Source organism: Aspergillus uvarum (genome assembly GCF_003184745.1).
Source record: "Aspergillus uvarum CBS 121591 unplaced genomic scaffold BO82scaffold_84, whole genome shotgun sequence".
NCBI lineage: Eukaryota > Fungi > Ascomycota > Eurotiomycetes > Eurotiales > Aspergillaceae > Aspergillus > Aspergillus uvarum.
Window position 1 is genome coordinate 73,435 of NW_020291381.1, and position 26,901 is coordinate 100,335.

The following is a 26,901-nucleotide window of genomic DNA, read 5'->3' on the forward strand; positions in this document are numbered from 1 at the left end:
ATACTATGATGCTTATAGATTGGGCGGGATCCAACCCGCTCCGACCGGACGATCCGTTTGCCCCGGTCCAATTGATTAGCAAGCTGGGACGGGCGGGCATCGGCCGATCCGACTTGACCGGCCGCTCCGTTCCCTGTGCCAGTCCCAGCTCCCCCGCCCCCGACTTACGTGACACAATGAATGCCACCATACCTGCAGTCAAGAGGAGGGCATGCGTAACATGCACCGCAGCCAAGGCGAAATGCACGCCGCAGACTGTCAACATGTGCCAGCGATGCGCTCGTCTGGGCAAATCATGCACCTACCTAGACCTTCCGCAGACGAAACGCAGGCATAAGGCTGCACCGACTGCCCCGAGGTAGGTCTCCACACATACATTACTATAGCACTCGCGAGTATTGATCAGGATGCAGCCGTGTGGAGGTGCTAGAGAGGAAGGTCGAACAGCTGATGTCGCAGCTGGTTGCCTTGACCCAACCGAACGGACACACATCGACTCCGCTCACCACCCACGACGGGGCCTCATCTCGGGATGCAGATGCAGATTTGGGTTCGCCAGACATTGCGGCGATGCTCGACGCTGCTAAGGACTCCTCGCACGGGCTCGATCCGCCGATCGGCTCCGCTCTGGCCGGCCAGCCGTCCATCGTCGAGCGAGGGCTCCTGAGTGCAGCCGAGGCGGAGCGATTGGTCACGACCTTCCAGCGCGACTTCGTGCTCACCTTCCCCTTTGTCGTGCTCGCGCACGGCGAGACAGCCGCTCGTCTGCGGGCTCGCGAGCCGTTTCTGTTCCTGTGCGTCGTGGCCGCGACCATCGGCAGTGCGCATCCGCTGCGCAAGACCGTCGCCGAGGAGATCATGAAGCACATTACGTGCCGAGTCGTGGAACGCTCCGAGCGGAATCTCGAGTTGCTCCGCGGTCTGTTGGTGCACTGCGCATGGTACTCGTACCCTGCGGAGAAGAATCACCCGCGACTACTGTTATTGATCCAGTTTGGTGTTTCGATGGTGCATGATCTGGGACTGCACAGGAAGCCTGCCCTAAGTTCTGATGAGCAGCGGGCGCTGCTCGGTACGTTCTGGGTATCGGTTGGGTGAGCTTGTCTGCGCCGGCTCAATGCACTCCTTCGGCTAACTCTAGATGTTACATCAGTGTCTGTGGCACGCTCGACCGACCGATTACCATGAAGCATGATGGTCGAACCGAGGAGTGCCTCGCGGGGATAGCAGATGCCAAACATCCGTCGGATCGGTGGATTGCGCCGTTCATCCGTCTAGAGTCTTTCTTGGTAACAATGGAGGAACTTTATGCGTCGGTACAAGCAAGCGGGGGAAGAATGCTCGTCCAGGTTACGCGGGGCGCTCTACAGCGGCAATTCGATAGCCTGAGGGCGGGTATAGAAAAAGATCTCCCAAGCTACCCTTCATCGACAGGTGCGTCTCGTACCTCCTCGGAGTCTTTTTGATGGAAATTGACACAGACCCACACAGCGAACGCAATCCGCATCGAGATCAAACATGCAGAGCTACGGCTCGAGGAACTATCTCTCCGAGAGGACCTGTGGACCGCAGAGCCCGCCTGCGCAGTCCGGACGACGATGCTGATGGGCCTCATCCAGCGAAGCCAAGAGCTCATCCGCACGGTCAGCCACTTGCCCGTGTCGGAGATCGCCCAGATCTCGATAACAACCACTGCCCATGTATGCGCCGCCGTGGGCTTTGTGCCCACCGCCGTCTTTGCCCTTCTCCGGCTCATCACTGCCACTACCACTCCCATTATCTCGGGTATCCCCACCAGCAAGGACTCCGCTCTGGAAGCCCAGGTGCAGGCCGTAGTCGACGCAGCGGACTATCCCAATCTCATCACTGAGCTCGCCAACGCGCTGGACACGCAGTTCGATGGCATGTCGACTTTAGACAAAGAGGCAGACATTATGGGTAGCCTTTGCTTGAAAATGCGGCTGCTTGCCCGGTGCTATCCCTATCAGATCAGGGCTGTTGTGGGCAATGCAACTGCGCCCGCCCAACCTGCAGCCTCAAGGCAGGATACGTCGATGATGGCCGTTGACGTCGCCAATGAGGCTACCATGCCACCACCCCAGGTCTGGCCGTCCGTCTACGGCGATCTGGATGATATCTTTCCTGTTGATGACATCCAGTGGGAGTCTCTGTTGAGCAATTTCACAGGGTTCAGCTAGCACAAGCTGGTAGATAGCATTTGAATGATCTATGATCTTAGCAGATAGTAGTTACGTGACAGAATGGGTCAGGATGTGGAATTTAAGCATAGGGACTTCTACATTTGTGGCAGAATACCAATTCCGTGAACCAGAGTCTCACCTGCGACTTACAGACCGACGCCCTTGTCCGACATACTGACCGACCTTGTGGCTAAGCGGTGAGCCATGGTCGATCAGGGACATCATGATGTGATGTTCCCATGATCTTTCCATGATCTTTCCTCAAGATGCTAACACACACATCCACAGTGGCTGTTGAAAGATCGATCACTATTAAAGAATACAGATTCAGGTCGATGCAGCAACATGAAAGACGAAGCCATCCTACCTAGCACCACCTCGATCAGGGCCTCTCCAGCTAATGTTTTATCACCCCTGAGCCTCCCTGAGTGATCAGAGCTGGGGTCTAGCGAGGATATCCTTCCCATTTCTGATGGTCTATAAACTGCTAATCACCACCTCCTCCTTCTCCTCACTCGAGCAGCCCAGCCAGAAGGTTGACTCTATCCGTCTTGGAAGACATGATTTGATTAACCTGTTCTGTTTGTGCGGTGATCCTAACTAAGTTTGAACCATGTCAAGCTTGTCTGAGACGGGGGGGGGGGGGGCAGCCACCGGGGTGTATTAAATAGTACCTCCCCCTCTCCGCTAGGCACGGGGTTGATACCCTTTGCTGTCCGCAGTGACTTACTCTGACCCTTAGCCAGGATAATGCAACATGGACCCCAGTACTACTTACGGACTTACAGTGCTGTACCAGCCTTCTGCCCTGGTGACATTACATATGAGTAAGAATGCGGTATATACCGCCTGCACGCTGTTACTGATATGATTGTAGTCTCGTCGCGGTTCATGGGCACAATGGAAATGCATTGAAGACCTGGACTCACAAACAGAGCGGCGTGATGTGGTTGCGTGATCTCTTGCCCCAGGAGTTACCGACTGTTCGCATCATAACATACAGCTATAACGTCCGGTTCAACAACTTCACCGGACATCAGGATCGGAGGAACATCTCAATAAAACTTCTATCTGAGCTAGTCGATTTGAAGAAGACGGATAAGATAGGTACAACACTCTTACAATCCTATAGCTAGTTAATCCAAGTAGGAAATCCAGAGGCCTCTGATCTTTATCTGCCACAGTCTTGGTGGCGTCGTTGTCAAAAAGGTGACGTCTTACTGACTCCTTAGGCAATGAAGCTTCTAATTTGCTATAGGCCCTTCTCATTCGGTGCCCGGAAGAGCAGTCACGAGTACAAGATGCAGCCTACGGAGTGATCTTTTTAGGTGTATACACTAGAATGACCCTTGCGAGTTCTGAAAGACATACTAATAACGTAGCAACCCCTCATAATGGAAGTGCTGTTGCCAATGCTGGTAAAGTTATATCGAATATCATCCAAGCTTGTTCCCCTTTTCGACCGGCTCGCGGCTTGCTAGGCTCACTCAGAAAAGATCCAAAGTCTTGTTTGAAATCACAGAAGACTTCGTGGAGAAGGCTGGGAAGCTACAGATAATATCTTTCTTCGAGATGGAGATGACGAGTTTCAAGATCTTCAAACGCCTTGTATGTGTAAATCGCCATGAAGGCTCACACGTCGAGGGCTGACCGGTTTCATCTAGGTCGTTAAGCAGCGCTCGGCGATTCTCAATATCCCAAATGAGATTCCAATCGGACAATTCGCAGATCATCGAAGTATCGCACGATTCTCGTCTGTGGAGGACCGCAATTACACGCCAGTGTTAGCGCGCCTCCTCAAATTCAAACAAGATATTGCAAGGATCCTTGCCGGGCCTCCTAGCTGTTTGCAAGAAGAGGGTGAGTCCCGTGTCTTTGTTAAACGTCTCATCTCAGTGACCGGTTTAACAGGACCAAGGCCTGATCTGAACACAGGGTTTATATTCGACGTACCATTTGACAGATTTACCTTATTTTGTGGAAGACAGCAACTCCTGCATTTGATGGAAAGATACTTCAGTCAATCTAGCTCGGTCCGGCCGCTAGTGTACGCTCTAACAGGACTCGGTAATACTGCTCCATTGACAGTTTTACGGTTTTACATTGCTGATGGAGACAGGTGGGTCTGGTAAAATACATAGCGCTTTGCAATATGCGCTCCGCAATCGGTTTAGATATTATGATGGCGTGGTCTACTTCAACGCCAGCTCAACCACTACGTTGATGGCTGATTTCCATTGTATTTATGATCTCCTGAACTTGGGCAACGCTCCCAACAAAATAGAGGTTTTAAGACAGTGGTTCGCAAGACCAGGCACTTAAATTGGCTAATGATATTTGATGGCGCCGATGGTCTACACTTAGTCCCACTTTTGAAATATTTTTCTGTCTGTCCTAGGGGCCATATTATTATCATGAGTCGCGATCCAATTGCTATCGGTGTGCTCGCCCCCGCAGGGCAGACTCTGGAGCCTTTTAAAAAACATACTACTGTTGAGTTGCTGCTTGAAAAGGCTGCAATCAGTAATGCTATGCGGGATAACCTGGAGCAAGCCGGGGCTATCACAAAAGGCTTGGGATACCTTCCTTTGGCGGTGAACCAAGCAGGTGCCTTTATTCAGAGACGCCAGAAGTCACTGAAAAACTACCATCATCTCTTTCAGAAAAAAAAGTATAAAATCCTCAAAATCAGCCCTGGGATCAGCGGCTACGACAATACCGTTGCAGCGGTTTTATACGACTTGCGGTATTGCTGGAGGATCGAATCGATATAAGCGCAGGTGGTCCCTTTGCCTTTTGTGCCAGCAACATGAACGATGTTGAGTCGGTCCAGATCGCTGATCTTTGAGATTGAGCATTGCATCGCATCATATTAGACAATGCTTTCAGAAGCATGGAGTCAGAGCAGCCTACCGAGTAGCCCAGGCATTCGATCCATGTCCGCATTCAATCCAAAACCATGCTATTCGAAGAACTCCATCGCGGTCGTCGTTTCCGTAGGTTTGAAACCTGTCTGCGTCGAGTTTAACTTTTGACTCGCTTCCTGGTTCGATTGTTAGTTAGAATTTGTCAAAAGGCCATTTGTTCCTAGAATTAGACGCACAATGTAATTCGGTGCTGTTTCTGCCATCTTTGTACATCTATTGCGTTTTAGCAGCCATACATGTTTACCCCATGCACGGGAGGCACGGGCCATTTATGCCGGCACAAGCCCAACAATGGAAGTCCCAGTTCCCGTGAGCTGGATATGGTGTCAAACCTTATTCTCTTTCATCAGCTGGTTATTGAGAAAAAGTCAATAATCTGGGAAAACAATGAATCCTACAGGGTAGAGAGTCGCCATAGAGATTACGAACAAGGTAGCAAACGATTGCCGCCGAAAAGCACTGTAGCAGGATCGGGCGAAACAGTGCGAGCTTTTCGAGACAACTTGTTTGTCATTCAGAAATAGCAGTGTGCATTCGTAGTGCAATCGTCCTCTGTGAAAGTGTAGGATGTTTCAGAGCGCTGGATTGGTCTCGTATTCAGTGAGGACAACTTTTGTTGCCGGGCTCACTGGCCCAATAGATCGAGCGGCAGCACATGAGGAAGCTCAGGGACTGAATGTCTCACCACGTACTAGAGGATGTTGGAATCTGCCTCTGCGCCGGCACACGATCTTGCGCCGAAGTCATGTCTAGTTCGATTTCATTGGATTACAAGGATATCAGAGCCGAGTCATAGAGCTGTCGTTGACAGTTCGATGGACTGGTTGTCCTTCGGGCTTTAGTAAATTGAGTCATGCATTGTTGAGTTGTAGCTGTCTTCTCACAACAAAAGTTACGTCTCAAGTTATCCGAGGGGTCAAAATCAGGCTTATAGCTACACCTTGGCAGTGGTATGTAGCTGGCTAATTATCTTGAAGCATACCGTTGAACTCCGGTTGGGTCCATGTATTACCTGGATTCGGTATCTCAACGCCCTGGATCTGTAGATCCCACAGGCGCTACGTCAATTAGTACCATAGACCGATCACTCTCCAAAAGAATGAACTCACCCAATCCATGTTCGTAGGCGTGTCCAGCATATCCCCGATGACGTCCAGGGAAGCATAGTCCGGAGTTACGCCGTCCATCGGCTGGAAGTCCAGCGCATCTAGCGAGTTTGCACCCTCCAATTGCCAGCTTCCATATGCCGGAGGATAAGCTATATTATTCTGTCAGAGCAATTGCCAGAGTTCAGGAACTCCTGGCGTACTCACCTGGGCTGCTTGGCTGCTGCTGCTGCTGCTGCTGCAGATCCTCCTGCCCCGAATGCTGCTGCTTCACCCAACGAAGCATGATTGTCATTGCGGCATACCCCAGCTGCGCATCTGCTGACCTTCGACGCATCTTATCGAATATCTTATGCGACATCTCCAATGCCGACAACAGCTCCTCCTGACCCCGGACCACCATTGCGAGATCATCATTCGAACCTCCACCGAGCGGGGGCGTCCCCGTGCGCTGATGTGATAATTCCAAACAGATGATCATGGCTGCAAGCAGATAGTCTGCATATTGCAGCGCGTTGGGGAACAGTCTATCCCGGTATAACAGCCCCCCTGGCTGTGTCTCATGGTGAATATCTGCTTGGTGGCGAAGAATGTCCTTCGAGGAGCTCATGCACACCCACCGCGAATAGGCATAGCGAAGGTTGTTGTGGTCTTCGCCCAGATACCTTCGGTGCAACACACATCGCGCCTTCAAGTACAGTAGCTCCACAGTGTATCGCCGGAAGATGACTTCGGAGGGATCCGCAAGGCATTGATTGACAGGACGCATCTTGAAAGTGGAAGGCACCTGATCGTGCGCTTCGTCAAGTTGACGGTCGAGAGCCTGGGTCACCTCGTAGGTAACGGGCTCGCGCGAATATGCCAGATCTGAGATTTGGCCGAATATAGTCATGATGCGTGCCTTGGCTCGGGTGTAGGACATCAACGTGAATATTTCGTCAGGGCAGGAAGGGGGTAGTTCCTCGGTGCTTTCATCGAAGTCCTCGTCGGATATGTTGCGGGGTAATTCCACGTCATGTTGCCAGTCTTGGATTGTTCTGGGGACGCCAACCTGGAAACTAATCAAAGTGTCCAGTTGTCGCAGAGTGGTCCAGACGCGTCGACGCATCTCGCCGTCAAATGCCGACATGTCGGGAAAATGCTTGGGATCTCGATGGTAGCCTGCTCGGATGGCCAGGCGGATTGTGATACCGAGGAGAAAGGAAACCCCGACTTGTGCGTCGTCACTCCGGAGAAACTCGCTCATAGTGTAGAGAAACAGCGCTTCGACTTTGTACCTTGCAGGCGCGGTATAGTTCGACTGAACAAGACATTGTGCCGTGAGCTTGCGGAACGAATTTTGAGCCTCAGCGGGGTCCTGGAGTGATAGCGGCGTCGGGTTTCCGCTTCGCTGATTGAAGGCAAGCGCCATTGCGATGCAGGCAGATAATAGAGCTAGCCAAGGCAAGGAGACTTCATGCGGGCTGTCCCAAAACTTATTGTACTGCTGCTGTCAGTTGCGATAGTAAGCACAAACTTGCATCCCGGGTAATTACCTCTTTTTGAAATGTTGGAATATGCGTGATGTCTGCGAACCAAGTATCAGCATGGCTCCTCATTACTCTGGATATAGTAAAAGAACAAAGAACCCACTGATCACAGGCTCTTTGCTATTGAGCCACTGCGCCACCAGGCGATCAGTCACCGGCCGCGGCGGTATTTTTGCCAACAGCTCCTCCTTTCTGAGGGGCTTGTGCAGTCCTAACAGCAAGGTTGGCGCAGTCACGCTCTTTGTATCGTGCTGAGCAAGCTCATCGTCTGAGTGCACATCTTGCTCGCGCAAGTACTCCCTCACTTCGCTGATCTACCCAACAATTAGCTGCGTCTTTCTTAAAAGGGCAGAGAAAAGACAATAGACTATCGGTAGAAAAAACAGATAACATACCTCCTCCAGTACAGCTCTCCAGTGAGCCCCATCAACGTATCTCGTTCCAGCTTCTTGGGCCACAAGCTTCCCCGGAGGGTCAGACGGCGATTCCTCCGGTGTTAGAGGGTGGGGCCTGGACGCCAGTCCCAACGGTGATATGCGCTGACTCTCATCAGTCCCAGTATGTCCACTGTGAGTTTGGGCCGTGTTGGCAAAGGGTGCATCTCCTGCGTTAGTCGATTCCAGACCAGCAAAGTTCACTTCTCCTCGGCCGGCTCCCGCGCCATCGTCATTTGGCTCTGTGGGCTGCTCCATCATCTTCTGCTGCGTTAATGATAAGATCAGGTTCTCCAGGTGTTGCAACCGATCTTGGACATGTGTGGGACTCGCGCGCCCTTGCGAGGTCTTGCCTCGCGGTCCGCGGCCGACAAAGGTGCAGGAGCTGGCCTCGCCGCGCTTCCTGCAGTTGGTGCAGGGGTGGACGCGGCAGCATTTTAATCTGTGGTGGTATTAGCAACCTCTCATGAGCTTACGGAGTCTCAAGAACAGATGTGGAAGCTTTCGTTGGGGCACTTGCTTGCGTGCTCTACATGCTGTACAGGATAGTTGAACGCGGGTGCGTTTGATTTCTCGGACGGGGAGAGCGTCATGTGGATCTGTCATTTTGAAAGAGGGTGCTTTTGCAGGCAGTGCTTATAAGAGTTCTAAGAAAAGTATGTTCTTTGAAATAAGGCGTTCTGTGCGACATGTACACATCTTCCGGTAGGATGATGATGAGGTGAGCTTGTGAAGGCGAAGTGGGTGGCTTGCGCTATCACCGTCGATAACCAGTCCGCGGTTTATCTCCGCAAAGTCCGACATACTTTGTACTCGTATACTCGTTCTATACATTATTTGCCTACGCCACCAAAGCTTCGGTGAAATAGTTTGACTGATCGCTACGGTAAATACCTCCGTTGTAGCTTTATACGTGGTATACTTGAGAAAGTCAAGGGTTGAGAGAACCTCTCTTATTAATTCTGCCTGCAGGCTACTACCACACTTTGAATAAAAGGTCTCTTGATAAATATTGTTCTTGAGATAGTGGTAATGATCCTCACTAAGGGCTTGAAGCCTGTAGATAACTAGGTAAATACTATTCTTACTTGAATCTCCTTGGAAAGATACGGAGACACTGTTAATAAATTACCACAATAGACATTGAGCAGAAGTCAGAGCAAAATATACATTGCATGTCAAATGACGCTACCATATAAGAGTTGGGCGAGATCAACAATGGTGAAACAGATATTTAGCCCGTCTAGCATGAAAAGAGACAGAGGAAATGAAAGTGAGTCTGATCAAGCACAATTCATGTATATGTACTGTATACAGTATCTGATTTACTATATACTGCAGTACCAACTATACACCGCGGAACAAAATCCGCCTCGGAAGCGGACCAAACGGGCAAATTGTACAGCACCCCCCAAAAAAAGCACCGAGGCGCGATCCATCCTTAACTTTCTTGTCCATCGCGCCACAGCCCATAATCAATCAATTCCACCAACCCTCAGAACAACAAGATGCGCATATCACTCCCTACCGCCACGCGGCACCTCAAGCCCACCCCTCGCCAGCTACTGTCCCGGGGCACTCAACAACTACTATCAACACTGCCCACACATTCTCTCCGTACGACGACGACGACGACGATGACTACACAACCCAGCAGCTGCACCACCATCACCCTCACAACCCAGCCCCGATCCCCAAAACCCACAAACCAACAACAACGTCGAACCTTTCTTTCCTCCTTTCTCCCGGGGAGCGGCTCCAATGGCTCCGACAACGATTCCTCCTCCCGCACCCGCCGCCTAACCGCCACCCGCGCACTCCCCTACTCCCCCGCTCCTCTCTTCGAAGTCATCTCCGACGTCCAATCCTACTCCTCTTTCCTTCCCTTCCTCACCGCTAGCACCGTGACCCACCGCGACCCGGCGACACGGTACCCGACGCGCGCCTTCCTGACGGTGGGCTACGGCCCGCTCAGCGAGACCTTCACCTCGAAGGTGGATTGCGACCCCCAGCGGCTGACGGTCACGGCACAGAGTGGGGCGCGCTTTGGCGTGGCGAAGAAGGATGGGCAGGATGTGAGTCCCAGTGGAGGTGGGTTTGGGTTCCCCGGGGCGGAGGAAGGCATCTTCGAGTATTTGAGTACCAAGTGGGAACTGGCGGATGTCACTGCGGAGATGGGTGGGGGGAAGAGCATGACCCGGGTGCATTTGGAGATTGGGTTCGAGTTCAAGAATCAGTGGCATGCGACCATGATGAGTGCGGTTGAGGGCCAGATGGCTGGGGTCATGATCGAGGCGTTTGAGAAGAGGATGGGGGAGGTAGTTGGGCGGTGATACTGGTTGATATCAGGATATCGTGACGGGTGGACACATATGATAGAAGATGTTCATGCTCTTTTGTTGGCAAGATACAATAAGGTATAATCAAGGGAGACTCTCTTTTTGTCTATATTCCAAGGGAAAATGCTTGTACTTGATTAGACCATAAATGCCAGGGAAGAAAAATAAAAAAGAGAACCCATGTGTATAATACAATTTATCAGACCATCATCCGGATGGAGGGGAAAAGAAGAAACTACGACATCATGCCCAGACTGCGCGACCAGGCGGTGTTAGTGTTGCGCACCCCCCGGTTGACGCTGATCTTGTCGTAGTTGTCCGCCACCACCTCCCAGTTGATCCGATCCCACCACCGCTCCAGGTACTCCTCCTTGCCGGCAATACCGTAGTCCATCATCCACACGTGCTCCCAGGTGTTGACACACAAGATGGGCTGTATATCGATGGCTCCAGGAGCCATGATCTTCTGGTTGGGCGCGTGGGCGCCCATCGCGCCGGCGTACTGGTTGCCCAGCGGGTCATCGGGCGTGTGGGTGGCCATGTCGACTGCTTGGCGGCGCGAGTGGGCGGCCGGGTAAGGGGAGCCGGCGTTGTACGTGCAGAAAACGTGCAGCATGCCCTCGCGCTCCAGGTTCTTGGCCAGCCAGACGAAACCGGGACCGAACATCGCGTTGGCCGTGGCCAGGAAATCGAGCTTCAGTGACTCGACCGACGAGCACGTTTCTGTGATAACTTTCTCGAGCTTGTCGGGCATCTCGGTTTTGCGTGGGGACTGTTTATTTCTGCGATTAGGCTTTGTGCTTGCGGTCTAAGGACGGATTCGCTCAGGATCTGAGTCGTACCAGGCAGTTGAAGAAAAAGTGGTTGTTGTGAGCCATTGAGGCGTAGTTGAAGACGGAGGCCATTTCCGGACGCCGGGAGTACTTGACCAGCAGTTCTCCGGGCTTCGCGTCGGCATCGATGGTGTCTATTGATCCAGATATCATTAGAGTCCGAGCGTGTTTCATAGGCCGAGCAAGGTCCGCGGAGCTGGCACTCACCCTGCGTCAACAGGTTCAGCTTATCGACAAGAAGGGCTTGGTATTGCGTCCAGGAAAAGTCGAACGCCTCTGGTGACATGAATTCCGCGATACCGTTGGACTTGTAGTTGTTCTCATAGGCGAGTTGAGGCACACGGTGGATTGCACGGCTCTGGATGCGTGGGAGCGCGGAGACGGGCTTCTGTCCGCACTGTTAGTTGAGGCGCCCAATCAGCCAAAAAGACAGAAAAGAGCTCACCGCAGTGAGGGAGGAGGCTGCACGCAGCGCAGACTGCGGCCGGAGGAGTCGGTTCAGCATGATGATCTGGGGGGGTGGAGGTATATGGTCAGGGAGGTCGTGCTTGACAAGCAGCAATTGAGTCCAAACCGCAGAATTTCCTCCGCTCCAGATTGAGAGATTCCCTTATTGGGATTAGCGTAAATGATGTAAGCAGGCGCCAACATTGGCCAATCAGCAGACCGCGATTTACTTCTGCATCAAACCGCCCAGCTTGAAACAACAACATTCAAATAGAAAGTACTACCTTACACACTACTACTACCTACGCGCCGGACTATCTGGTAATCTGCAACAGTCAATCAGCCTTCCCATCCAGTTCGAGCCCAAAGGCCCCGTACTGGCGCCTAGACATCTCTTCATCATTAGCCCGTCGGCCATAAGCCCCATTCTTCGTCGCTATTCTGGGACTCAGCGCCTGCTACCTACCGTCCTAGATCCTTGGATCCTGATAGTATGATGCGTGCAGAAAAACATTGGGCAGCATGTTGCGAGCAGCGGGAGGAAGATCTTCTTCAGGACTTGCTTCTTCTGCAAGACACTCTGAAGCGCTTTTTGTCTGGTACTGGCTCGTCTCGTCGTTTCTTCCATTCTCAAACCCATTGTCTTAGACACTCTCTTTCATTGAAGCACGACACTCTTTGCCTCTCCATCCGGCCATTGTCCAGCCGATATACCAGCAATAATCCTCGTACCCTCCTTTCTTTTCTCTTCCCTGATTTCAACCTATTGCAAGAAGTTCTACCAGGTCCTCTCTCGTGCCAACCATGACGATGATCACGCACAAGGGCAACTCGTCCAAACTACTACTATTATTCGGGGTGCTCGCTTCAACGATATCGCCAACGCAGGCCGTTGGCATCCTGCTCCCACGAAGCAGCGACACCTGTCCCAGCGACTACACACACTGCTCGAGCAGCGGCCTTCCGAGCACCTTCTGCTGCCCCAGCAGCTCCACGTGCATCAGTCTCGACGACGCCAGCTCCGCCATCTGCTGCCCAGCCGGGCAGAGCTGCGACTACATCGAACCCATCACCTGCGACGTGCAGCTCCAAAACGCGACCGCCCACCCTAAGAACAGCGTCCACACCACCCGTCTCAACGATAGCCTGGCCAAATGCGGCTCGAAATGCTGTCCCTTCGGCTATACCTGCACGGGGGACTCTCTGTGCAGCATGGACACATCGACCGCATCGACGGCAACCGCATCCAGCTCCAGCACCGCATCCACCTCCTCAATTACCGCCACTACCTCCTCCTCTTCCTCCCTCGCAACCGCCATCTCCGCCACAGACCCTCGCGTCTCCAAATCCTCCGCCGCAGACAACACCAATACCACCACCAACGCCACCAGCGCAACAGCAACACATCTGAGTAAATGCCCGCAGTACCCAACAGCCGCCGTTCTGGCCGGCTTCTTCCCCGGCGCCCTCCTCGGCGTAAGCGCCACCCTCCTCTCCCTGCTGCTGTACCGCCACCACCGCCGCAAGAACCTGCCCCCGTCCGCCAAGATCGCCCAGTTCACCCACCGCTCCTCCAAGGGCACCCTCATTGGGATCTCCTCGCCCATGCTCTCAGAGGAAACCGCCTACCGCACCGACTTCCTCCTCCGGCGGACGCAATCGCGGGCCTCGAAGGCCACCACCACCAGCGGCTCCCGGTCGCGGTCCCGGTCGCGGTCCCGCTCGATGATCCAGAAGACCGGCGGCAGGGTCCGGAGTTTGTTCAACCCCCACAATCCCGTGTACCAGCGGGAGGGCACAACCGTTAGGGGGGTTGCGGGTGGCGAGATGGCGCTGGTTCCCGAGAAAGGCGGAGGAGGCAGCGGTGGTCGAATTCCCGTGCCCGTCCCGCCGTTGCCGCTCAACATCAACGGAAACCTCGTGGTGAAGCAGCCGCAGCAGCAGGAGGGGAAGGGCGGCGTGGTGACCTACAGCTCGGCGCCGGTGATCCCGGCGTTGCCCAGGACGGAGAGTATTCGGGTGTATACGCCGCCGGGCGTGTTTGCGACCACGGGGGTCCTGAAGCCGGACGCGTACCCGACGAATCCCAGGGCGATGGAGGCGTTTTCGGAAGACCCGGAGGGTGGATCGGGTGGTGGGCTGAGTAGAGGGAATTCGAGGTTGGGGTCGCAGCGGAGGTAGATGATTTCATGGTTGTATGTTTGAGTGAGTGTATGTATGTATACTGTTGATTCTGTGGTGGTGTTTTGAGTATAGCGTTGTTCTTCTTTGATTTTTGGCCCTGGCCTATCTTTGAACAGGTTGTTGCATGGCTTAATCGTAATAATTCTGGTTATATGTTTTAGCGAGGCATTGCTTCTATGTTGGTATGCTTTGCTCAAAAAGAAAGAAAAAAACATGAATGAATAAAACTATATACTGTACAAATTCGAGTTATTCAGTTAGCCTTCCTGGCCTTCCGCAAGGCGATAGCCTTCTTGACCTCCTTTAGCAAGCCGACAATGAGGGGAACGCCAATGGGGCCCAACAGGGGCAGATACACGGCCACCTTGTGCTCATCCGGGAAGTACATCTGTCCCACCATGCTCTTCTCGAAGAAGCTGCGCTCCGCTTCCGTCTCGGCGATCCGAGCATCCGCCAGCGCGGCCTGGAACCGCCCCCGTCGGAGATGCTCACAGGCCGAGGTCAGATGCGAGAGGGTCGTCGCCACGGAAGCAGCGACGGTAGCAGGGATGGGGATGGAGGGAAGTGACTCGGTGAGGCGGGCGAGGGAGCCCATGGTAGAGGATGCAGAGAGGAGCAGACTGGCGGCCCGAATGCGGGTGAGTGTCTGTAGTCGGAAAGGCAGCGCAGCCGGGGTGGAAGGTGCACCGAGAAGGGTGAGGAGCTGGTGGGAAAACGTTAGGAAAGGGGCCTGAAGCGAATCACGCGATAAATGCTGAAGCTGGGTGCCGTTGGAGGGGTTGAGAAGAACAACGCCGCCCCATTGAGGTACGACCCAGCTCGTAGCCAGACTGTCCTTGACCACCAAGGGGGATTGCGCTGCATCAGGCACATAGAGAATAAAGTTGATGGTTGGGCCCGGGCCAATGCTGGGGCTGAGAGGCCATTCGGCCGCGTTGATGAACGCGCTGAGGTCTTCGGGCTTCAGGGTCCAAGCCGCGTGGCCTTCGTCGTATTCGGGCGCCGGAGCCGTGGGTGCAAACGTCGCGTATAACTGAACTTGAGTGTCAACAGTAAAGTTGCTGATGGGAGAGAAGGCCTGCAGCAGTGGGGTGATATAGTCGTGGACAGCGGCCTGAATGTCCCACGAAGAGGGCTCTGTGCCGGGAGTGAATAAGGAAAAGGCGAGGTGATAGGTATCGGCGTATTTCATCGAGCGTCGGAGGCGCTTGGCAATGCTGTCCGCGAGCTGAGGGGAAACAGAGGAAAGCATAGCCGAGGGCGGCTGACTGGCGGCTGTCGCACTTGCTGCATGGCTGTTCGACAGGATTTGCGCGATAATGGCCTTCTCTTCCGTGAACAGCTGCTGAAGTTCACCCGCGATGTAAGCGGACAACGGTGGGTTGGATGATGACAGGGGCGGTATTTGGCTTGGCGAGTAAAAGACGTCGAGCTGGGTGGTATCGTGCTGGAGTTCGGACTTGGGGTTGATTAGATCGTCTTGTGGTAAGAGGCGCACTGTCAAGGCCGTGTCTGCCGGTTCATCCAGCTGCTCGTCAGTATTATCGTTCGATAGCTTCAGCCGCAGATGATGTGCGGAGAATTCATTCAAGTCGTCGAGGGTATGTTGTGTCGTCCGGAGCAAGTGCTGGGCCTCTGCGTCAGGTAGGTGAGGTGTCTCGACTCGAATTTCAAGTGGGAAAACAGGACGACAGGTCTAGATTTGAAGAGACACCAGTCAGCCAGATTACGCATCTTTAACGGCCAAACATTACATACCTTCCCATCGGCCCAATCAATCATTTCCGGGATAGGCAAGGAAGCTCGATAGATCGATGTGGTCTTCCACCAGATCGGGAATCCCAGGAAAATGATTACAGCCCAGAAGGCTGCAATGACCTTGAATCGCGTCCGGATAGCCTCTGGCTTCTCCGGAGGCGGCGGACGCGGCGAGGGGGTGCTGACATTCATGGTATAATCGGGGTGGGTATCGACGATCTGTGATGATGACAGGTCTTCATTCTTGGCGATCATGACCAGGACATGCTTTGAGGAGGGCGATGTAACCTGGTACAGGACCAGATGGGGAAGAGTGGGAGGGGAGTTGGAGTTGTTGGAGTTGATGCAAGCTGGAGTTGCGGAGAGGCGGGCGGAAGGCGGAGAGGGGGGGGGGGGCCACCAGTTGGCGGCCGGTCACAATGACTACGGGGTAACACGCCCACCACTACTAGGGAATCTTGTTTAATTCAAATCAAATCATATTGGGTATCTATCCAATGCGCCAATCCATGCAAGAAGTTACAAGACAATAATCCCACCACTAATACTCCTTTTCGAAGATCTTCTGGATGGGCTTGGCGGCCTGCCAGGGGTTAGCAACATCGCCCGAAACTTACCAGGACAAAGACTTACGTCTATAAAGTGCTCCAAGTCCTGGTCCAGACTGGCCAAATCCTCCTTGCGTTTGTTGTTTTCCGCAATTAAAGCCTGTTTCCGCTTCAGAAGCTCTTGCCGCGCCTGCTCCAGCTTCTCCCGTTCGACATGTTCGTGGTTGATACGAGCGATCATGAGATCGTGTTCGTCCGATTCACGATGCTCGGGGTGCAACGCCAGGAATTCTTCGAGCGGGATCAGGGGAAGGGCAAGGTACTTGTGACTGCGACAGTGAGGTCAACATCCGGTCAGTTCTTTTGGTGGCTACGCCAATACATACTCATAAGACTCGCACGCAGCTATTTCCCCCGTCAGGTGCCGTTGTTCGTAGTAGAGATTCTGAAGTTGCAGGTGTAAGCGGTCGATTTCCTGGCGGGCCTCTGCGGTCGCCTGCTTCGTGTCTCGGACGCGTAGAATAGCATCGCGGTTGAGCCCGCGCAGACGGGCCAGAAGAGCGAACAGCTGCTTCTGTTCCTTGGACGCAGCTAGGGCGCGTTCTTCGGAGTCAGAGTAGGAGTCAGCCGAGGGGTCGAGCACGGCAAGCAATTGCATGCATTGCTCGCGGGTTTCGGCGCTCAAATTGAGCACCGGCAGCAGGGACGGGTTGACGACAATGTCCCGAATAGCCATGGTGAGGGAATTGCTGTGCGTCAGGTGAAAGGAACAGCTGGCTGCCACTGCAAAAAGCGAAGTACGGTGGGTGGTTCGTTGAAGGGTGGCTGGTGGCGAGAGCGATAAGAATGACCCAACGTGGAGGCAAGCCGGGCGCTGATGGGCTGAAGTGAAGACTGACAGCAGGAAGGCGGCGAATAGAAGAACCAATCCTTGGATGGACAGGGATACGGAGTAGTTCTTAGCAGTTCAGCCTTACTCAGGAAAAAGTGGACATTTGCCAAGTACGAGTACTCAGTAGTAGTAATTGAAGGGTTGGCGGGGAGGGGAAAAAGAGCGATTATTGATGGGATTAATATTGTTCGGTTCCCCTCTTCTACTCCGTACTTTCTTCTTCTTCCTCCCCTTCTCCTCCTCTCCTCTCCTCTTCTCTTTCTCTCCTCTGATCGTTCCCCTAATACCCAATTCCCTCTCCTCCTAAGAGGTGTCTCTCCTTTTCTTTTAGGGTCATTATCATTACGGTTCTCTTTCCCTTTTCTTCCTCTCCACTCGACTCACCTAGGCGCTTGTCCCTTGCAGCCCCTCCCCCGAATTTCTCTAGTTTGTCCAACTTGCAGCTGTATGTTCTGCTTCGGTCGTTCCGCCGATTCCCGATCGTCCCGATCTCCACCCCCAACCTTGGTCTTTTCCCCCACTAACTTTTCCCCTTGTTTTTCTCTCTGTTCCAGGATATGCGATTCGATCTTCTCAACTAGCTACGGGTTCAATTGACGGTCGAAACGGTATACGGACCACTATGGCCTGCTCTGCGCAATCGATGACCATCGAGTCGTATCCCGAGGCAAACACATCCGCCTACACAACAACCCCCTCTGAGGAGACCAGCTTACTCCGCGACCGTCGGCGGCGCCACTCGTTCCACACGGCTCGGAAGCTGTCTTTAGATTACGACGCAGATGCGGTGTTTCTGAGAGTATGCACTCGCCGAATCCCCTTCTGATGCACGGGATTATATCTGACGGGGTCTAGGTCGAACTTTTCCTGACGGAGCTGGAGCGACGAATGCTGTGGATCGAGCAATATGGCAAATCTCACATGGACCAGATCGATGCCAGCCTTCGTCGCGGCTACGCCACCCTGGAGGCTGTGCGGGACTCGTGCTCTCACGCTTCCGGAGAGCTCATGGGCAGCGGCAAGAAGCGCGCCAAGATCCTGGTAGACACCTTGGAGGACCGCTACAAGGATGCTCTCGCCACGAAGGAAACATTAGAACAGAAGGCTCAAGCCGGTGTCCGCCTCATGGAATCTTTTCTCGTCGAGCTGGAGTCTCGTGCTCACGCCGGGTGGGACCGCGGGCTGGACGGCGCGTTGGATGGGGCGTGGAAGGCGATGGACTCGAGCTTGGTGCATGCCCGGGAGGTGGTCGACGAGGGCATGGAGCGAGCGCGTCGGGCCAAGGAGGCAATGAAGGAGAACATCGACCGGGCGATCCTGCTGGCCCAGGAGAAGCGGTTGATCGGCTATGCGGACCTCCCGCAGCCGTGGCGGGTGAACCCCCACATTCTCGAGGGATACCGGTTCACGCACTCGAAGGTGGAGTGCTTGGCCTCCATGTTCACCTTTTCCAACGAGCTGGTCAACATCTGGTCGCATCTGATCGGGTTGTTCATCGTGCTCTCTGTGGCTTTCTACTTCTACCCGCTGAACCCGAACTTTCACCTGAGCACCAAGACGGATGTGTTGGTGGCAGCCGTCTTCTTTTTCGCGGCGTGCAAGTGTCTGGTCTGCAGCACCTTGTGGCACACGATGAACAGCATTGCCAGCCAGACACTGATGGAGCGGTTCGCGTGCGTGGACTACACGGGGATCTCGATGCTGGTCGCCGCCTCGATTGTGACGACCGAGTACACCGCCTTCTACTGCGAGCCCGTGTCGCGGTGGATCTACATCCTGCTGACGATGTCTCTGGGTATCGGCGGAGTGATCCTGCCGTGGCACCCGACCTTCAACCGGGCGGACATGGCGTGGGCACGGGTGGCGTTCTATGTGTCGCTGGCTCTGACCGGGTTCGCCCCGCTGGCGCAGCTGACCTACACGCGGGGCTTCTTCTGGTGCCTGTACTTCTATGCGCCGGTGGTGAAGAGTGTCCTGGTGTATTTCGTGGGCGCGTGTGTGTATGCATCGCAGGTGCCCGAGCGGTGGCGGCCCGGACTGTTCGACTATGTGGGCGGCAGCCATAACATCTGGCACCTTGCGGTGCTGGGCGGGATTCTGTTCCATTACCTCGCGATGCAGGATCTGTTCGCGGGAGCGTTCAAGCGGGCTCAGGGGGAGTGCCCGAACATGGTGAATTAGAGGCCGATAGAGGAGTATAGACTTGCAGGTTAGTTTCTTGACTTCTTGTACATATTGGAGTTGGTTGTGGATATACAAAAACTCTAGCCGGCTTAGGTTGTTGAAACTCTGGTGTTATTTTTAAACTATTTCAATATATGATTAGCGTGGATGGAAAAGTGAGCAACTCAGCACTTGATGTATTGTACTGTCGACTAGGCAATTGCGGAAAGGTACCGAGACAGCGTCGAGGGCGATGGACGATCATTATTATCCGGAGATTGACGCTGGCCGCGAAAACACGCTCGAGTCGACACCCCTCAATCTATCTGTTGGAAATGTCTCGGCGGTGGATTTCCTGATTGGGATGTTGAAATATGCTTAAGTCTGGGTGCCTCGACTAACCCTTTTAGGCCACTATGTGTCTAGACTGGCTTTGCCTTTGCCATGGTGAGCAACGTTAATATCAGGAGGCAAATGAACCTGAAGACAATGAGAAAATCTTGTCCCGAGACTCTCCTGAGCCTCCAAGTTTATAGTCATGACAGGTTCAGTCACTATTACTCATGAAGTGGACTGCCTATCACCTACCCATACTATAGTCAGTTCAGAGTACAACGCACACCACCATCACCACCACCAACCCTCACCACCTTCTCAACCCTCCAACCCATAACCCCTATCCTCCACCCCTTCAACCCAAAAAAAACCCCACTCGCTCCTCGTCCCCGAAATGAAGGTGATCGAGGGTCAAACGCCCGACGGGGCAGCGCTACTCCACCCGGGGCCACTAACGGGTTTCATCCGGAGTCTGGCCGCAATCAATCCCAAACCGAGCCCTAACTGAGTGAAGCATATAACATGTCAGGGTCTGCACCACCCGCCCCAGCGCCATGTTTCTGGTCCTCATCAACCAAGATCTGTGATCTGCGGTGCTCTGCTATACTTTCCTTAGAGCTGTGCTCGTTCCGTTCTCTCTCTCGACGACTCGAACTTGTATCGAATACATTCTTTCAACTTCCTTTATTACTTTCATGACTTCCGTTTGGATAATACCTGCAGTATCACCATGAAGCTCACCACCTCTCTGGCAGTCAGCGCTCTTCTGGCCGCTGGCACCGCTCTGGCCGCGCCGCACGAGGCCCGGCAGCAACGCCGACAATTCGGCAGCGAGAGCGGTGGCTTTCCCGGCGCTGGCGGCGTGGGCTTCACCAGCGGCGGCAAGAACCAGGGCCCGGGCCAGCCGTCGTTCAACTGGGGGGCCGCCGCCGTCCCCAGCGGCAGCGGCAGCGGCAGCAACAGCCACCAGCAACAACCGACCCAAACCGCGGCCCCGACCAGCTACTCCCCCAACACGGCAGCGCCCACCACCACCACCACCACCACCACCAGCGCCAGCGTGAACCACCGCACCAGCGCCAACAACGCGGCCAACTACCAGATCAACGAGAACTGGGCGGGCGCGGTCTTGGAGTCTGCCCCGGCCGCCAGCGCGACCTACACCTACGTGGCGGCGACCTTCACGCTGCCCAGCGTAACGCCCACGGCGGCGTCCAGCAGCGCGGACACGCAGGCCGTCTCGTTCTGGGTGGGGATCGACGGCGCGACCGGGGGGAACTCGATCTGGCAGACGGGGGTGGACATCTACGTGGACAGCCAGAACGAGACCTCGTTCGCGGCGTGGTACGAGTGGTACCCGCTCAACTCGGTGGACGTGGAGATGGACTTCGCGATCGGGGATGTTGTGTTCGCGTCCGTCGAGGCGACGAGCAGCACGGCCGGCACCGCCGTCATCGAGAATCTGACCACGGGCAAGAAGGTGACGATGCATGCGACGGCGCCCAGTGAGAGTGCGAAGCTGGAGGGGCAGAATGCTGAGTGGATTGTGGAGGATCTCGCGGTCGATGGGGATGGGTTGACGCTGCTGGGCTTTGAGGATGCGGTGTTCACCGGCTGTGTCGCGAAGACCGCGGATGGGAAGACCTATAACCTTGATGATGGGGCGGCGCTGTATGCCGTCCAGGATACGTATAGCTCGAGCGTGCAGGCCGTGCCGGAGATTTTGGGCAGTGAGAAGTTGCAGGTTACTTATCAGTAGGCTGACGAAGGTGGTGGTGGGGGGGAAGGGGAGGGGATGCAGGGGTGCAGGAGTGTATAGGCATATAGGTGTGTTGTAGAGCGGTGACGGTGTATACTGCAGTAATTGCAGTAATTGTTGAGAGTGTCCTGAATATAGTTATCATATTATACTGAAGCTATACCGCACGCACTCCATCATTAGTAGCTTGACCTAAGATTAATCAGTCATATATCAAAGAGGCATGCTTGGCTTGCCGGATATACAAACGCATCCCTCACACCCCACCTCAACCGCACCCATGCGTTCCAAAATCAACCCAACCAACACCAAACACCATCCCAGTCCCTTCCCCAGTCCCTTCCCCAGTCCCCTAAACCCCCAATTACTCCCAATCAATCATATAAATCCCCCCACCCCCCAACCCTGCCTCTTTCTCCCCTACCCGAATCCCAAATCACCACCGCCCTCGGCGCCGCAATCTGCACCATCTCCTCGGTAAACCGCCTCCCCAACCCAGCCCCAGCTCCAGCACCACCGGCAACACTCCCACTACTCCCACTACTACTACTCCTCCCGGAATCCGACATCAACGACGGAACAGGCGACATCGTTCTCTCCGACGACATGCCCAGACTCCGTGGCGAGTACGGCGGCGGCGGCGTCTCGCGCGTCGCGGTGGAGGTGTTCCCGTAGCTGCTGGTGCTGGGGAAGGAGAGCGTCGACGAGGTGTCGCTGTCGGTTTCCGAGGGGGTCGGGTCGAAGAGTCCCGTGGCCGTGTGGTAGTATGGGGGGTAGAGGGGCACTGCTGCTGCTGAGACAACCGGTTCGGGTGTGGCTGTTGCTGCGGGGGATGATGTGGTTGCAGTTGCTGCACCGGATTTCTCGTTCCAGATTGACGTCGATGATGATGATGATGATGATGATGATGAGGCCGAGGATGGGCGAGGGTGCAGGGCGAGGGTCTTTTCGGTTGCGCTGTGTGGATGGGGGGTGTAGGCGGGGAGGGGTGGGGTGGGCGGGAGGTAGCCTTGGTTGGTTGCGCGGGAATAGTTCGGTAGTGAAGGTGCGGCTGACGGTAAGGCTGAAGGTAAAGGTGGGCGTGGAGGACTGGGATCGGGGCTTGGGATGCAGCAGAGCCAGCTGGTGATGGCGCTGAGGGGGGACATTGATGGTGATTCCAGGTGGTGGTGGTGGTGGTGGTAGTCCAGGTGGGCTATCGTTATCGGTGGGTAAGATGATAAGTGCTAACTTATCGATAGAGAGGGAGAGGAGGATAGTGACAGTATATGGGGATTCCGTGGGTGAGATTGAGTAGTTGTGTACGGGATATAATCATCCGAGTTGAACAGATCACAACAAGTAAACACAAACAATGGAGGTATGGATGTAGTTCACCGTGTCACACCTCGACTGGTTAAGGTTGATGGAAGACAGACAGACCGACCGACAGTCAAATCAAGAAGTCGACCCAGAAAAAGAAAGGCTGACACAGCCTCAGTCAGCCGCAACCTCAATTCCCAGGCATCCAGATTCCCCGCACTGCTGATTGGTCCGTGTCCCGCACTCCCGCCCCACTTCCAGCCTTGCCAGTTGGCGGCGCTAACTGAACCCTACTCACGGCTACCGTGGATCCCCGAGTCATCCCCCTCATACGCATCCACTCGATACTTCCCAAACTGCCACGTCGGCACTTCTCTGGCAAACATGACGTCCAACTCCTCATAAGTCCGCCCCTTGGTCTCCGGCAGCCGGAAATAACTCCACAGGAACGTCAAGAAAGCCGTCCCAAACCAGAAGAACCCCGTGTATCCCCGCCAATTCCACGCCGTGGGGTTCACCATCGACGGCTCCAGCCCATTGGCGACCACGCACGCAATGTAATAAGAGTTCCGGGCCAGGACCACCGTCTTCGACCGCAGGCGCGTGGACGAGACCTCCGGCGGAATCACCCACGCGATCGGTCCCACCGTCATCGAGAAGGTGAAAATCCAGATGATGCAGATGACGGACTGGGTCCAGAGCGCCGCCGCCCCGGCCGGGTGACTGGAACGCGCCGTCGTCACCGGCGTCAGGCATCCGATCACCAGCAGATAGACGCTCATCAGCCCCATGCCGCCCACGTACATCATGCGCCGGCCGAGATAGTGCATGGCGAGGCCCGACACCGTCGTGCCCACGAAGGCGAGCCCCGCGCCGCCGAGGCCGAGCTTGTACGCATCGTCATCGCTCATGCCCGCCTGCTCGAAGAAGTAGGTCGGCGAGTACGCAAACACAAGCCCGGTGAACACCTGTCCGGCCAGCGCCATGCAGGCGATCTCCGTGCGCCGGGCGTTGGGCCCGCGGAAGCAGTCCAGGTAGGACCCTTCCTTGATCTCTCGCTCCAGGTTGTTGGTGTACACCATCATCGCCACGGTCTGGTGCGCGGTCTCGATGTTGGGGTCGGCCAGGAGCCGGTTGACGATCTGCGCGGCGGCATCGGGCTGGCCCCGCCGGACGTGCCACCACGGGGATTCGGGCATGAAGCAGCCGCAGACGAACAACGGGACGGGCCATACCCACTGCAGGGCGAAGGGGATGCGATACGACCACTGACTGTCAAAATCAATCAGTCCCTGCAGCACGCCGGCACTGATCAGCTGGCCGATGACGAAGGACACATTCACAAACGCCGTCAGGTACGGCCGCAGCACCATCGGACAGAGCTCCGAACTATACGCCGGCCCCAGGGTCGCAAAGATGCCCCACGGGAGTCTACGTCTGAATGTCAGCTCGGCCGAACCACATAACCCCATTGCTTTCAAGTAAAGAAAAATCACCTACCCACAAAGAATCTGCCCCGCAACTTGCAGCCCGGCGGTGTTGCCGAAAAACGGGATGAAGATGAAAGCCCCCATCAGCAGCTGGGCCAGCAGAAAGACCCGCTTGAAGCCCCACCGCTCGATCAGATACCCATTGATCAGGGCGCCGATCATACACCCCAGGTTGCCTGCGGCTCCGAGTGCCGACTGCCAGGAGCCGGCGACCTGATATCCCTGGCCGGGGCGTTCCTCGCCGAACTGCGTCCGGAAGGCCGGATACCCGAAAAAGCTGGTGATGAGGATGGTGTCGTACCCCTCCATGACGATGGCGATGGAGGGGACGAGCGACCACACGACGGCCCAGGGAAAGAGCTTCAGCGCCTGCGGGACGGACATCTCGTGCTCCCTGGCGTTGGCCGCCTTGGCAGCCTCCACTGAGCATTCCCACGGCTTGTCATTTCCGTGGTCCTCGCGGGGGTATGTCACGTCGGTGGTGACTGTGCTCTCCGAGTGGGAGAGGCCCAGTTGGGGTTTGGGATTGGGCATTTCTGGTGTGTGGTGGGAGTAAGACCGGGGGAGGGGAGGGGAGGGGAGGGGAGGGGGGGCAGCATCAAATATCATAAAGTTCGAGGGGATCTGGATGCAGATGGAAGCGGTAGGGTCCAGCTCTCCCCCCTGCAGGAGAATAATGCCTCAATGATTTACCCGCCACGCAGATAACAAGGGCTAAGACATATCACGCTTGTCTTTTGTGGTAATACTCCGTTGACAAGGGTCCAAAACGGTGGGAGTAATCGGTCTGACGCTGATGATCTATTCAGTGCCCCCGCATTCTTGCGCTGGGTGAAGCAACCCCTTCAGCATTCCTGTAGATAAACCTCAAAAGTTGTGTGGAGGTCGTCGACTGGGCCCAGACACCATCGGCGGTTCCTATGCCTTTGTGTAGAGTGTTCTAGACAAACCCTGAAGTCAATCGCCCCTCCGAGTCTCGCCCTTGCCGGACCGATTTGGGAGGATGAAGATATGGTGACTGCACAGTGTATGTAGCCTGTGCAACAAGCAGATATGCCCCAAATTCACACAGCACGTCCTCTCCCTCTCCCTCTCCCTCCCCCTCCCCCTTGCCAACATCGCATACTTAATTGCATGAATCCACCCACCACAACGCCCTCACCCATCCACCCCATCTCCATCTCCCTCAATCCCTTCCAAAAACCAATTAATAGCCTGCACCTCCGACCTAACCCGCACTCCAATCCACCACAAATCCACACTCCCCAGCAACACCAACCACCCCTTCAGCACCACCAACGCCGCAACCTCCTTACGTACCAACCGCTCAAAAAACGCTGGCTCCAACCGGCCCATCCAGCCGGCATACGCCCCGAAGCTCCGAATGCCCCCGGGCAGGCGCATCAACCCACTCAAAATGCGCACCGGCTCGTAGTACACATTATTGGCGGGGGTACTCCCCGCATGGATGCCGCACAGCTCCGCCAACGCGGGGTCGAACCCCCACCCCTCCGTCCCAGCCAACTTACGTCCAGTAGGGTCCTCCTCGACGTCAAAAACACCCCGATACTGCGCCGCGGACGCCATGAAAACGTCCCACCACATACTGCCCCGCTGCCAGGGGACGGTCGCCGCCAGCAGTCGCCGCAGCCCGACCTGCAGAGTCAGCCAGGTCAGCGCGGTGGCGGTTTGTTGCTGAGACGAAGCGAAGACGAAGGAGGTGCGCGGGTCGTAGCGGTCGAGCTCGAAGGAGCACACCGTCAGCAGCAGGCAGGCCCCGAAGAGCCCGTCCATGTTGTGCGGGCCGATGGTGCGCAGTTCGCGGGCGTACTGCGTGATGGCTTCTTGCCAGTGGTGGGTTTCGGTGACCGCGTAGGTGCGGTGTTTGCCGGGCGTGGTGTAGCGGAGGTGGGAGCTGGCGAAGGCGATGATCGCGTGCATTAGGTAGGGGGACTATCAGATCGGATGTAAGAGTCAACATTGGGAGTTGGTTAGTTGGGCGCGCTTTTTTGGGGGGTTTTGGGGTCGGGGGAGAGGGAGCAGGGGATAGGTATGGGTGGGTTCATACCTCGAATCCCAGCTGGATCACCCGTCGTTGGTACTCGGCTTGCGGTGCCTGCGGCCCTAGGGCCGGGTCGGAGAAGCCGTAGAAGTGATGCAGGGCCTCGACGCGGAGAGACGGTGAGGCGCTCTGCGGGAGCTGCAGCAGGTCGTGGAGCTGAGCCCCTACCGCGTCCTGCGCCAGGTTGTATGCTCTGGAGTCCGGCGAGCTGGTCAGGAACCGGGTCATTGTTTTCTCGGGGTCCGTGCTGCTGCTGCTGCTGCTGCTGCTGTTGGGCTCATAGCTACAGTCCAGATTGAGTTTCTGGCAGCGGAGGCAGTGGGGTTTCGACTCGTCACACTGCGATGTTTAGAATGGGGACTGGCACTGGGCAAAGAAAGTGTTCAGTACCTTGACTCGACGTTGTTTACACTTGGAGCATCCATGGCGGGATTTCCGATGCGCACGGCGGGCATGATAGATGCGTTCCGGTGGAAAGGAGGGAAGTTGGAATTGGAGGATTCCCTGGCCTTCGGGGAGAGACATGGTGAATGATCATGACTAATAATACCTGAGCTTGATCGACCTGCTGGTTCGATTCCAGAAACCATG

At 55.2% G+C, this 26,901-nt stretch overlaps 14 protein-coding genes across 14 annotated transcripts; 8 read left to right on the forward strand and 6 right to left on the reverse strand.

Annotated features, from left to right (window-relative positions):
• Positions 1–176: 176 nt before the first annotated feature.
• Positions 177–2,334, forward strand: BO82DRAFT_426114 (uncharacterized protein; the record flags this gene model as incomplete). The annotated part of the gene is made up of 4 exons (XM_025640348.1): positions 177–358; positions 414–1,094; positions 1,154–1,434; positions 1,492–2,334. 4 exons carry the CDS (start codon positions 177–179, stop codon positions 2,196–2,198), a joined length of 1,851 nt encoding a protein of 616 aa, XP_025486679.1. The 3' UTR covers positions 2,199–2,334.
• A 500-nt stretch (positions 2,335–2,834) lies between these two features.
• Positions 2,835–3,580, forward strand: BO82DRAFT_205066 (uncharacterized protein). Its single transcript, XM_025630643.1, has 4 exons — positions 2,835–2,871; positions 2,944–3,028; positions 3,079–3,410; positions 3,460–3,580. Exons 2-3 carry the CDS (start codon positions 2,952–2,954, stop codon positions 3,335–3,337), a joined length of 336 nt encoding a protein of 111 aa, XP_025486680.1. The 5' UTR covers positions 2,835–2,871; positions 2,944–2,951; the 3' UTR covers positions 3,338–3,410; positions 3,460–3,580.
• BO82DRAFT_205030 (uncharacterized protein) lies at positions 3,581–4,716 on the forward strand. The gene is made up of 4 exons (XM_025630638.1): positions 3,581–3,809; positions 3,866–4,061; positions 4,113–4,268; positions 4,321–4,716. Exons 1-4 carry the CDS (start codon positions 3,774–3,776, stop codon positions 4,521–4,523), a joined length of 591 nt encoding a protein of 196 aa, XP_025486681.1. The 5' UTR covers positions 3,581–3,773; the 3' UTR covers positions 4,524–4,716.
• Positions 4,233–5,173, forward strand: BO82DRAFT_205041 (uncharacterized protein). Its single transcript, XM_025630640.1, has 2 exons — positions 4,233–4,268; positions 4,321–5,173. The coding sequence occupies exon 2, from the start codon at positions 4,532–4,534 to the stop codon at positions 4,973–4,975; it is 444 nt and encodes a 147-aa protein (XP_025486682.1). The 5' UTR covers positions 4,233–4,268; positions 4,321–4,531; the 3' UTR covers positions 4,976–5,173.
• Positions 5,174–6,090: 917 nt separating this feature from the next.
• Positions 6,091–8,803, reverse strand: BO82DRAFT_378792 (putative C6 transcription factor; the record flags this gene model as incomplete). Its single annotated transcript, XM_025637651.1, has 7 exons — positions 6,091–6,186; positions 6,238–6,386; positions 6,442–7,717; positions 7,770–7,801; positions 7,867–8,077; positions 8,159–8,639; positions 8,718–8,803. The coding sequence occupies 7 exons, from the start codon at positions 8,801–8,803 to the stop codon at positions 6,091–6,093; spliced, it is 2,331 nt and encodes a 776-aa protein (XP_025486683.1).
• Positions 8,804–9,834: 1,031 nt separating this feature from the next.
• BO82DRAFT_296145 (ubiquinone-binding COQ10-like protein) lies at positions 9,835–10,530 on the forward strand (the record flags this gene model as incomplete). The annotated part of the gene is made up of 1 exon (XM_025631891.1): positions 9,835–10,530. One exon carries the CDS (start codon positions 9,835–9,837, stop codon positions 10,528–10,530), a length of 696 nt encoding a protein of 231 aa, XP_025486684.1.
• A 120-nt stretch (positions 10,531–10,650) lies between these two features.
• Positions 10,651–11,923, reverse strand: sod4 (mitochondrial 37S ribosomal protein mS42). The gene is made up of 4 exons (XM_025630644.1): positions 11,815–11,923; positions 11,577–11,757; positions 11,379–11,503; positions 10,651–11,308 (listed from the first exon to the last, which is right to left on the reverse strand). Exons 1-4 carry the CDS (start codon positions 11,872–11,874, stop codon positions 10,772–10,774), a joined length of 903 nt encoding a protein of 300 aa, XP_025486685.1. The 5' UTR covers positions 11,875–11,923; the 3' UTR covers positions 10,651–10,771.
• A 499-nt stretch (positions 11,924–12,422) lies between these two features.
• On the forward strand, positions 12,423–14,212 carry BO82DRAFT_359110 (uncharacterized protein). The gene has a single exon (XM_025636480.1). It carries the CDS (start codon positions 12,621–12,623, stop codon positions 13,995–13,997), a length of 1,377 nt encoding a protein of 458 aa, XP_025486686.1. The 5' UTR covers positions 12,423–12,620; the 3' UTR covers positions 13,998–14,212.
• On the reverse strand, positions 14,183–17,328 carry BO82DRAFT_387295 (uncharacterized protein). The gene is made up of 4 exons (XM_025638299.1): positions 16,693–17,328; positions 16,392–16,635; positions 15,759–16,046; positions 14,183–15,696 (listed from the first exon to the last, which is right to left on the reverse strand). The coding sequence occupies exons 1-4, from the start codon at positions 17,040–17,042 to the stop codon at positions 14,254–14,256; spliced, it is 2,325 nt and encodes a 774-aa protein (XP_025486687.1). The 5' UTR covers positions 17,043–17,328; the 3' UTR covers positions 14,183–14,253.
• A 492-nt stretch (positions 17,329–17,820) lies between these two features.
• Positions 17,821–19,379, forward strand: BO82DRAFT_369342 (hemolysin III family protein; the record flags this gene model as incomplete). Its single annotated transcript, XM_025637161.1, has 2 exons — positions 17,821–17,997; positions 18,054–19,379. 2 exons carry the CDS (start codon positions 17,821–17,823, stop codon positions 19,377–19,379), a joined length of 1,503 nt encoding a protein of 500 aa, XP_025486688.1.
• A 1,390-nt stretch (positions 19,380–20,769) lies between these two features.
• BO82DRAFT_257810 (A4/G1 family peptidase) lies at positions 20,770–21,456 on the forward strand (the record flags this gene model as incomplete). Its single annotated transcript, XM_025630916.1, has 1 exon — positions 20,770–21,456. A coding segment is annotated over one exon (687 nt), but the record flags the coding sequence as incomplete, so codon positions are not given.
• A 157-nt stretch (positions 21,457–21,613) lies between these two features.
• Positions 21,614–22,604, reverse strand: BO82DRAFT_407106 (uncharacterized protein; the record flags this gene model as incomplete). Its single annotated transcript, XM_025639608.1, has 2 exons — positions 21,614–21,648; positions 21,881–22,604. 2 exons carry the CDS (start codon positions 22,602–22,604, stop codon positions 21,614–21,616), a joined length of 759 nt encoding a protein of 252 aa, XP_025486690.1.
• A 444-nt stretch (positions 22,605–23,048) lies between these two features.
• BO82DRAFT_296194 (putative transporter) lies at positions 23,049–24,782 on the reverse strand (the record flags this gene model as incomplete). The annotated part of the gene is made up of 2 exons (XM_025631894.1): positions 23,049–24,189; positions 24,259–24,782. The coding sequence occupies 2 exons, from the start codon at positions 24,780–24,782 to the stop codon at positions 23,049–23,051; spliced, it is 1,665 nt and encodes a 554-aa protein (XP_025486691.1).
• Positions 24,783–25,406: 624 nt separating this feature from the next.
• BO82DRAFT_296166 (Zn(II)2Cys6 transcription factor domain-containing protein) lies at positions 25,407–26,835 on the reverse strand (the record flags this gene model as incomplete). The annotated part of the gene is made up of 3 exons (XM_025631892.1): positions 25,407–26,201; positions 26,317–26,649; positions 26,701–26,835. The coding sequence occupies 3 exons, from the start codon at positions 26,833–26,835 to the stop codon at positions 25,407–25,409; spliced, it is 1,263 nt and encodes a 420-aa protein (XP_025486692.1).
• Between the last annotated feature and the right edge of the window lie 66 nt (positions 26,836–26,901).